Genomic DNA, 11,082 nt, shown 5'->3' with positions numbered 1-11,082 from the left:
AATGTCTCTGATCACCCGTCAGCCAAAAGCTTGACTGCCAACCGCGCCTCAAGCTACTGGCGGCCGCTTCCACCAAATTCGTCTTGTAGCTGCTTGTGTTAGGTCTCTTTGATTGGTGTGTGGTGCTAGGAAGCATTCTGCGCCAGCAAAGACCGCCTCAGAGCGATTTTCTGCCAAGATGTTTACCTCCGCCGCGGTTAGGACGCTTCTAATTGCAGTCTCATTATTTATTCTCGTAGAAGGACAAGGTAAGTGATAACGTGGCATGCTGGAATGCGTTCCTCTACTTACCTGAAGCGCATTATATCTTAGTTTTTATGTGTTTTGGTACACGATTTATGTTTTGCCTTGGATCTGATTAAGCATTGGTGGTATGTGGCAGCTTAGAATCGTATATTTATGTTGCAATTTTGCTCTGGGTTACAATTATTGCATGCTATCGGTACGCGTTTCTCCCTCACACAAGGGCTTTTTCATGATCGCTGAGCGGAGATCACGTATGCTTCATGGCCTGGTCTGGGGTAATTTTCGTGTTTTCTCCCCAGCTGTCTTCAAAATTATGTCCGATTCGTGCTACGAAAAATAAAATTAAGCAGAAGCGTTTTATGTTTTTGAGGCAGCAGATCCTCGCATTTACAACAAAGACTCGATTTTAGTGCATGTTCCGGGCGTATTGACGTAACATGCAGTGCGGTGGTGTAGATTCTTTGGGTTTAACAAGATATTTCTTTTAAAACTCATCGGTCATAGTGGAAAAACATCACCAAAAATCACCGTTAGGCTTGCTTGCCAGGTAGTTGTGTAGATCGATTGCCTTTCCTAGCAAATAATGAGGGCTTTTTTTTGTTGTCTTCTACGTCTGCGGTTGCTCTGCAGGGAATTTTAGCTCGGATGTTCTCCAATCAAATCACACTATGGAGAAGCATTTTGTAAAAGTGAAAATAAAGCACTTCTTTGTTCGTGTTATGTATGCGAGTGTTATTTCGGGTGAAAAGCTGTGGCAATTCTCCCATTAGCGCTTGCATTACCCGATGCCGACAAAGAGCTTTTGTTTGCGGACAGTACAGATGATTGCGATCTGTATTTTGTTGATAAGTTCACGAATCTTTGCAGGAATAGCGGCCTGTAAGCTGTTTTCAAAGATTAGTTCTAAAAATTTAAAAAATTATTATGTTCTCCCAGTGATCATATACGTATTTTGAAGATATTTCATAAAGAAACAAAAATGCGCAAAATGATTACAAAAACATAATTGTGTCCAAAATCTTGTTCAAATCTAGGCGTAAGAAGTAGCCTTAAGCCAGTGCACCTTGTTTTTGATATTCAGCAATGTGTCTTTGAGAATTTTGCATGAAAAGTACAAAAGATATTTGTGTGATTTCTTTCGTGATCATGAAGGATAATTTGAGGTCTGGACGAAATTCAATATCTCTGCAACTTCGCGTGGAATTTGACACAAAGGGGTATAGGGTGATCACTATCCAATTGCGTCACGCAAAGATTTTAGACTTTTAGAGGAAATTAAACATGTTTGTGAAAAGCTTGAAAATTACTCGATGGAAAATACCCGCTTTTATTCGTGCAGCAACAACAACTCAACCTGATTTCTTGGAAAATGAAGCGATTGTGCTTGAAAAACATGCGAAGTTCGAAGTCACGACAGACACTTTCAATGGCACTTCTGCAAGCATTTGACCTCATATTTCGTTACCTAATAAACAAAGGCGATTGAGAAATATTGATATGAAGCAAACCTTTATGTTTAGTTGTGATGAAGGCATTCAACAATAATTTGGTTTTTATGTTCTATGCATGTGGGATGTTAACACAGACAATAAAAAGGGAAAAACCGGAGAATTCTCCATGTACTACTTGGGTTTTGTCATGATTTGAAAACGAATTTTAATAAACGGGTGTACAAGCAATATTATGAGAAACTGATTATGATCCCCCCGTAATTTTCTGAAAGTAGAGCGTGGGATAGCGCGCCGTGGGAAGTCTGGGAACAAGGCTAGTAGAAGGCGCGCAATTTTTCCTTTCGCTCTGTGAAAATTCTTCAATTCCTCTGAGAAGACACAGATGTTTCTCGAGATTTGACAGGCTTGGAGAGGTCATGAAGATTTTCCAAAGCGCAGGAAACAGCTAATAACTCAGGTAAGCATACTGTTCTAACAAACGATAGTTAGACCCGCTTAAAAGTTTGAATTGAGTCTCATTCAGTCGCCATTGCTTTAGGTCATCTTCATGCCTTCACACTCCTTCCTACTTTAAATCTTTTACTGCATTGCAAGCTCACCTGTAATACGATTGTAACGCTTGTTGCATTCTCTTCCACGGTTATGCGTAATTGTGAATTGTGATCCATTGTGGTAACTTGTTCCAAATAAACAGCTGTTTCGATCAGCTGAATCAACCAATTAAGGAGTTCGGAGCAACTTCAGAATACCCGGCCACTTTATTTACATGTGCCGGTGTGCTTTCAAGAACGAGGTATATAACAATAGTTGCTATTCTTATTCAATGAGGTGCTAATAAGTGGCCGGGTATTCTGGAGTTTAGCTAGGAGTTCTTCGCAAACTAATTTGGAAGAAGGAAGACGCTACACCCTTATTGGTTACTTAATTATAGCAGAAGCATGTCACCTAATTATGGAGGGTCCCGTGGAATGTACTAACAAGTTACGCTTATCTGTATCATTTTGAATTGTGCCTTCAACGTAACATTAACTGAACTTATAAGAGTTTTGTCCGAGGCATTGTTTACAAAATGTAATGTAACTTTATTAAAACTGCTGTTTTTTTTCGTTTTGCTAGAAGATACTAATCCCGCAACTCTTCTTTTTTTGGTTCGTCCGTGTGAAAAATTCTGCTTAATGATTTGTTGGTAATGCCTATCTATCTAGCAATGTTCCCAGGCTTAATGATAAACTGGTAGTAGCTAAAATAAATCACTGAATAGAGAGAAGTAATTGCTGCTTGGCTCACTTAGGACACCATGATCTCATTACTTCTACTTTTACTTTGTACACACTGTGTTGAATTTTTCCAGAAAATATGCATACCCCCATGGTTTGAACCCCCCCCCCCCAATCCCCTCAGTTTTGGTTCCTATATTCCAGTAAAAATTTTGACGTTTGACACCCTCACTGCTCCTTATTGGAATTCCAATAACCACCCCTGGGGTGGATATGGATATTTTCTGGAACCACACATTTCACTAAATGATAAGTTTACAGGATGTGAATTTGAAAGGGAGATGTAGGATTATGGAAAATTAATTCCTTGGCTTACAGAACAATGCAAGGTACATTACAGTACATGGGCAAATTAAATTTCTTCAATCCTGTATCTCGGGAAAGTCTGTTCAGATATTTTTTAACTCCAAAAAAAGTGAAAAGATGGATGTAATCTGTAGGTTCCACAATCCTCCTCTCTGCCGCTAGATATACTTGTGCTCAGAGATCTCAAATTCAACTACTCCAGGTCTTGTAACTAGTCAACCTGCAACCACTTAGGATTTTTAACACGTTTTCAGTTCTATTTACAACGACTGAATCTGGATCTACTGTCTCCCTAATTAGCACAGCAGTCCTTAGTACCTTACGTATCATTTTATAGGATAATTTTAATTAGCGTTTATATCTAGTGAAAGGAGACGGAGAGGTTCTTGGGGTTTTATTATGCGAAACAGTCATGTTGAGCTTGAAATCAATTACAAAAGTAATCAACTTGTAGTTTCTCCTTAAAATATCAGGCATGTTTGTAAACATGCAGATGACGAGAATATAGCAGTTTGTTGTGTGGGACTAAAAGTTTAAATATCACAAAATACTCGGGATTGACCAATTTCGATCAGTATCTTGAGACCAAAGCAACACATCTACTAGTTTCTATATATAACAGAGGGAAAAATTAGGAGCCATATAATAATTATACTCATCTACACTTCTTCGGGGATCTTGTTTCACTATTTGTAATCATTTCTCATACTCTTGGCTTTCATACTTGTATGATCACTATATATTCTATGTTTCTGTTGACTTGGTTGAATAAATGTGCCTAAATTTGTATTTTTATTTGATATTCTACTTAAGGCTATGCTATTATTATTGACTAACTATTGTCAACTGTCTTTTTTTGCCAGGAAATAGCTACTGTCCAATTACAAAAAGTATCACATGTTCGTCTTTGCCAAATGACAATGAGTGTTTATTGGATCGCGACTGCCAGGCTGTTCCTAATCGTCCTACGCCTCTCTGCTGTTACAACGGATGTAGTTACTATTGTTTCACTGATTACAGTAAGTCGTCAAATGATTGTATAAGGCTTCTAAAAGCTCTCCAGCACAAAATAAAGGTATGGCTTGTTTCTCCCTCGATGAACAGGAATTCTGTGTAACCATGGTCTGTAATGTTCCAAAGGTTTCGGTTTTCTGTATGGCACAGTTACAAGTTCTTTTATTTTTCTAAGCTGCCACATACCTGCAAGTGCAATGATAATACAAGTATAGCCTTAGTGGACCCAATTTTATTGAGCAGATTGCTTTCGTTTAGCTAAATTATTAACTGTGTTATTTTGCTTCGAATTAGATCCACTGCCGACATATCCCCCAAAGGTGAGTGGAACCTCAATCAACACATCTTTGTGTGTTATTAGTAGAAAGCTGTTTTTTTGAGTGACTGTCAAAAATATAACCAAATTAATACCAAAATCAGTCATCTAGCCTGGACAAAAATTGTTTATTAAACAAATCAGCTGGCTGACAGAAGATATTTTAAGTGTTGTGTGTGAGAGAGGATTTGTGTAAGTGAGCAGTACTGTAGTCCACATTTGCAGTGTACTCTATTTTCTTGAAATAGCACTGTGCTTATTAAATTGAAAAAGTATGTTTTGATGTAGTGGCAGTTAAAGAGGATCCACTGGTAGTCCTTATTTGAATACAGTATTAAGTTTCCTAGTACATTGCATAACCAATAAATTTGTTATTAGATGGTTCTCTGATCTTGAGTTTTGGGATTTCAGACATGAGGTATTGAAACTGACACTCAACAATTAAGTGTGAACCAAGACATTTGAGTGAAGATTGCAGAAGCAGTAAGCTAAAACTGAGATAAAACCTGACTGTCAACTTACTTTTGATTAATACTGATGGTGTCTTAAAACATTTTCATTTCTAAGAGACAAAGAGGCACTCTGAACTAATTTTTTGCAGTCTGATTTTCAGGTTGACTGCATGTGTGAGTTTTATACCATGTTTTTCACTCAAATATTGATTTGCTAGTACATTATTTTTCATTGTATAGCGAGGAGATCCAGGATCTCGTGGTCCAAATGGTGACCCGGTAAGTGGCTGGTGTCCTAACAGATATTGTTTAAATCTTACTGATTAACATGCATTTCTTTTGAAGTTAGTTTGGAGGATTAAATTGTACATCATGACAAAATCTTAATTGCAGTGTTTTAAACTAAATTTTGACAGCACTTGCCTTTTGTGCGAGTTACTCTCAAAATGCACTCACTCGGTGTAATTTTCACTCGCCTAGAAAGATGCCACCCCACCTCCCCCTCCCCCCCAAAATATTTCTCAGTGATTCACAAAGTTTTTGAGTATCTCGTCATCATGGACACCAAGCTTGTCATTTTGTGTTGGCGTTCTTGTTCTGGTCCATTTACGAGATGTCTGCTTAGGATTGTGGACCAATTTTACTGTCTTATCCTGGTTTTTAGTATCAACTTTTGACTCTCCTTGGAAATGTTTCCTCATTTCAACAGTTTTAACTGTAAAACAGCTAAGGAACAGCTGGCACTACCAAATTTGCATACATCCCTAGAATCAAGACATTACAGTAAATGGGAGTAAACACCTTGTTGGCATGATAATGCACTAATTACTGCCGGCTTAACTACAGACCAGCAGTATCGCTACATACACATGTAACTGATATGCACATTGCCACCACGAGGAAGAGGTATCTCATTTTGTCCATAGTTTTATGAAAGACTAAATTATGTTAGACAATTAAAAGCACGTCAAAAGAACACTTGTAAGTTTACTTTTAGAGATATTCTTGCCAAAAGCGCAAATAAAAAGGAATGCTATCAATATTTAATTTAAATAATTTCCCAAAAATGAAATTTGTATGTGCCAAATGCGGGAGGATCAATGATTTGTACTTGCTAAAGCTACACTTTTCACATTTGCATTGGCGAGTGGGAGGGCAAGCACTAATTTCCAACACTGTAATTCGTAAATTCTGCTTTCTTTTGCCATCAGTTTGCTTCACTGAGGAAAAAGGAAATAAAGTTGTGACAGAAATGCAAGTCAGAACGATATATCCTTGCATTTGTGAAACAACTTAGTAAGCAGCCCAGTAACATTATACAGGGTTTAAGGTGATGTGAACTGCTGAACCTTGCAGAATCTCTACAGAATGAGCCATAGAACAGTTGGGAACACATCATTTAATATTTAATAACTTCTGTTACATGATCATACCACCATATAACCCCAGCGATGCAGTCCTGTTGAAAATAAAACTGCAAGGTACAGCATGTGGGGCCAGACGGGTTCTGGGAAAGCTGTCCAGCCTGGACACACCGCCATTCCATTTTGCAAGAGTAAATCAGAACAAATTCCAGTGCCTTAAATATGGTGTTTTGAAATATCAACATGTGTATTACTGGGTTGGGTTGGGGCCAGACAGAAAAGTTTTTGAATGTCCTTCATTTTGCACAGACTTACACTTACACTTATTCTGTGGGGTGGAAAAATATATTTTCTGCCTGGCCCTCTCATATAGGCAATAAGCTCATAGTTAAATAAGTTATTTTTTGGTGTACCACCAGTCTTATGAATTTTGTCTTGTCAGGGTGATCGTGGTGAGCCAGGAGCACAGGGAGCGCAAGGACCACAGGGATACCCGGTATGTATTGACACAAAGGAAGAATAATATTCTTATCTCAGAGGCTCAGTTAAGAGATAATTGTGTGATAGAGGGACATTATTACAGCAATTTCTTTAATTTTTGGTTAAAGGAGTGCTGAATACATGTACCTTCACTTGTACACAGAATGCTGCTGGAACACCGAGAAGTGAAATGAATTGTTGATCGGCAAGGAAATTGCATTAGTTTTAAGCAATTTTTCCAACATAAAATTATACGTGACAACTGAAAAAAGTCTGCTGGGATCTTTTAATTTGACATCATAACCTTGTATATGCCTAATCCATTAAATCGCCCTTTTAAACGCTTCAGGCAAATATTTTCAAACCAAATGGAAACTGGACCATTATATTTAGGATTCCATTTATTTAATGAATGCCTTGAGGTTTTCAATTTTTGTCATCATACTTACGACAGAGCCCCCTTAAGAGAGCTCTTGTGTTTGTTCTTGCTTATCGCTCTGACTTGCTTTGTAGGGTGCCACAGGGAACCCAGGCCCTAGAGGTGACCCTGGTGAACCAGGACTTCAAGGTGCAGCCGGCCCTCCTGGGGGTGGCGTTGGTGGACTGACGGTAAGCTTCCACAGAAGCAGCTCTTTGTTACTTTCAGGGCTGTCATTAAGTTTTTAAGCACCCATTGCCTTGGTCTTCACACCCATGACAAACTGAGCAAACACTTGTTACTTTTGGGGGAAATTTTTCAAAAACAGGAAAGCTCACCCATAACATCAAGGGTTCATCAAGGATGCTCAGCCATGACAGCTGGTACAGGTTACAGCCGTGTCTTTACAGGATTACTTAAGATGAAATGATATTGCTACTTTAAAATATGGTCAAATATGCCCTTGGCATGGAGTAAAATTTGATCTACCCTAGAAGTTGCTTGATGGTTCCAGTTGGTCTTGAAATGAAATTGTATTTACCTACATGACAAATAAAGTTTGTATGCATGTATGCATGTAGTTTAAGCATCTAGAAAAATTACTACTTCTGAGGGGGGGGGGGGGGGGGTCTTTCCACACCTAGTATTTCTTTTAGGCTGGGCAAAAAGAGATATTGTGAGAATTTATTGTCTATCCTAGCAATTTCAGTGATCCATAGTATGGAACTCCCAGAGAATAACTTGTCGTGAGTTCTAAGTAAGATTTGCTAGAATGACAGTTTGTAAGATCACTGCCCTAAATGGAAGCTTCCTTTTTTTATTAATATCTTTACGGGCAAATTTGGATTCATATATAATCTCCCATGTGTATCATGAATAAAAAAATATGAAATAGTGTGTTAAATTAGTGATTATGAATATTTTCAGAGTGGTGTGAAAGGACCAGATCCTGAAAGTGCTGGTGGCATCAAAGGAAACCAGGGTGCAGCGGTAAGACAAAATAAAACACATGCAAACAGACATAACATTATTTAACAAATTAACAAACGATATACTGTACACTTAATTGGAGTTATGATGCATACAAGAAGTTTGGAGGAAACAAACAAAGTGTAAGAGAACTTGCCCTTTTTAGTTTGGAGAAGTAATGAAAAGGTAACAAATTAGACTAATAAAACTTTTAAGTGCCTTTAATATTTGTAAGAGTTATTCTCGATCAAGTGTTGTGCTGTTTTAGTGGAACCACCTAAAACATCATCACTTTCCTCATTTGCATAATACAAAAACGTTATTACCTCTAACATCAAAAAAGATATTCCAAAAAGGAAAACGCCATTCTTCTTTACTTTGAAAAGCCTTTCAAATAAGCAGCAATTATTTTTTATTTGATAGGCACTTTAACATTGTTTCTTCTGGAAACTGTATCTTGAAAATTCTCAGGAGTGGCTGGCGCACCCAGCTCAACCAGGCAGGGATTTTCGCTGGTCGGTTGTGCCTATGGAGAACACTGAGATGATGTTTTTGGCATTAATTACAAAAAGTGCTTCATAGACATATGAAAATGTCTTAGCTATACCTATGTGTTTGTTCTTTGGTAACAAAATAATTACAATGGTTATATACTTTCACTGGTATTATACAAGACTAGATGTACTTTATCTCACAGAATGTTTTTCTTTTAGGGAGCAAGAGGTCCTCCAGGAAATCCTGGCAAGCGTGGACCACCTGTAAGTATTTAAAGATGTGTTACTTGATGGTTCATATTCATCATGGTACAGGCAAGTCCTATGGAAGCTGTTTTGCAGATAACTTCACCACATCCCGAGCAAGCTGACTGCTTGTAATTTATTCCAAAATATGTTTTTCACTGGTACATTTTTCAGACAAGGCTCCCATCTCGAGGAACAAGATTCTCAGGAATGAGATGAGATGTGGTAGTGGTACTGTAGCTTTTCCCTCTTTAGATTATAACATTACCATTGAATGCAAATTTAACTGGTATGTGTTGTTGACTGTCAGGGAACACCTGGTATCCGCGGATCACTAGGACGATCTGGTGAAGCAGGACCACCAGTAAGTATTTAATTATGAGGTTCGAAAATTCTGTGTTCAAAAATGTTCAAATGTAGTTGTTTATAGTGGTCAATGCGCTTAGCTACACCTAGTTAGCTCACAGGCAGGCCACGTAAACTAGATGAAACAAATACATCAACTAAACATAGTTGGTTTAAAAGTCCCAGCTGGCGGGAGGCGGGCTAGCTGGCTATTTGCAAGCATGGCCGAGAAGTTGAACTAGGGTCTACCGAGAAACAATTCCAGCTTAGTGGTCAGAATGGGATTTGAACCCGTGACCTCCAAATTTCAAGTGTGGCGCCCTAACCACTCGGCCACACTGGCACCGATACGCTGCCTCTGGTTATAATTGAGTTAAATAGAAGCTCATTTACAGAAGTTAGTTATCTTAATTATCTTTTTCAAACCCATGCACAAATATTCATTCCATATTAAGCTGTTGTTTTGTTATAATTATTATTCCCATTATAATGGTTTTCACTTTGTCCTAAAAACTTCTTAGCAGGTTTAGAAGTCTTAATCGTCCAATAACTAAAAACTGGTAATTGCATCTTGTAGGGGAAGCCTGGGCAGTCAGGCCCTCCTGGATTACCTGGAGTAGATGGGTCTGATGTAAGTTAAATTTGTAGATTACAAGTATGAACTTTCTTGATTTTATTCTAAGGCAAAGGTAAAGTTACTTTGTTTATCACCCATTTTGTAGCCTACATTTTACATTGGTATAATTTCCACTAGTATCACCGAACTAGTGGACTGATGCAAATCCTGTATTTTAATTGGCTATGCTACTAGACGACTAACTACAGTGTAATAGTCCTAGAGTAGCGAAATTGGCCCAATCGAGCGTAATGTTACAGTGTCGAACAGCAAAAGTAAGCCACAAAAGGCAGCCACGAAGGTGAAAGACAACAGTACACACAGTACACCTTTCAACACTCTCTTCCTGCGTTCACACTATTCCTGATGTATACTTTTACATGTACAACTGCTGTCCTAATATACTACATGTACAGATGCTTTCTTTCATTTTATTCCGAAATAAATATTTCTTCAACTTGCATTTGTTAACTTTATTATTGCCTTTTCTGTCTGACTAGTTGGGTGATACTAAAACAATTAGACCCCTCAGTTAATTTAAGCCAAATATCATCCTGTTTGGCCCTCTCTCATTAGGATTAAAAGTTTACATTGTGTGCACTCTCATGGAATATTGCTCTCAATCATAATTTTACTTAATGTGTCACAGGGAGAACCTGGCGAATCTGGATTGAGAGGACCTGCTGGTGCCCAGGGATCCCCGGCAAGTATTATCTTTTGTTACAACTTGAGTCTTTGTGACAAATATGTGTAACAACTATTATTGAGAACACTCACAGACAGAGCATTTGCCAGAATGTTTTGTTTGAAAATTGCATTAATGTGAGGCAATGAAAAGCGGAAGGTTAACTTGAAAATGTAATGGTTTCTTTGGCTCCCAGGCTCGATGGGAATAACTTGATTAAAAAATTTACTATACTGTAACTAAATGTCCTTTTATAATATATTGTACTGCCAATGCATGAAATTAAAGATATATAAAGTTTTACATGTATACAAAATAAAGAGTCAAAAAAGTTGCTGATGGATTTGCAGATGGTAGAATAAATTGCATGCTGTTTGGGTTCAAGGCAAACATCAAATTTTCA

The 11,082-nt window shown here is 38.0% G+C and overlaps 1 protein-coding gene across 2 annotated transcripts in view; it reads left to right on the top strand.

Moving 5' to 3' along the window:
- Positions 1–7: 7 nt before the first annotated feature.
- LOC110053899 (uncharacterized) overlaps positions 8–11,082 on the top strand; it is a 59,719-nt gene continuing 48,644 nt past the window's right edge. For both annotated transcript variants that reach the window (XM_089284058.1, XM_089284059.1), the window contains exons 1-10: positions 8–248; positions 4,589–4,614; positions 5,303–5,341; positions 6,869–6,922; positions 7,420–7,515; positions 8,252–8,314; positions 9,007–9,051; positions 9,344–9,397; positions 9,956–10,009; positions 10,644–10,697. In XM_089284058.1, the coding sequence (XP_089140184.1) occupies positions 179–248; positions 4,589–4,614; positions 5,303–5,341; positions 6,869–6,922; positions 7,420–7,515; positions 8,252–8,314; positions 9,007–9,051; positions 9,344–9,397; positions 9,956–10,009; positions 10,644–10,697 (555 nt within the window). In that variant the 5' untranslated portion in view covers positions 8–178. The remainder of the gene's footprint in view (positions 249–4,588; positions 4,615–5,302; positions 5,342–6,868; positions 6,923–7,419; positions 7,516–8,251; positions 8,315–9,006; positions 9,052–9,343; positions 9,398–9,955; positions 10,010–10,643; positions 10,698–11,082) is intronic.

Source organism: Orbicella faveolata, unplaced genomic scaffold (assembly GCF_042242905.1).
Source record: "Orbicella faveolata isolate gen_17 unplaced genomic scaffold, um_ofav_v1 contig_13, whole genome shotgun sequence".
Lineage (NCBI taxonomy): Eukaryota > Metazoa > Cnidaria > Anthozoa > Scleractinia > Merulinidae > Orbicella > Orbicella faveolata.
Note: the sequence above shows the minus strand (reverse complement) of the source record. Positions and strands in the feature narration are given on the sequence as shown.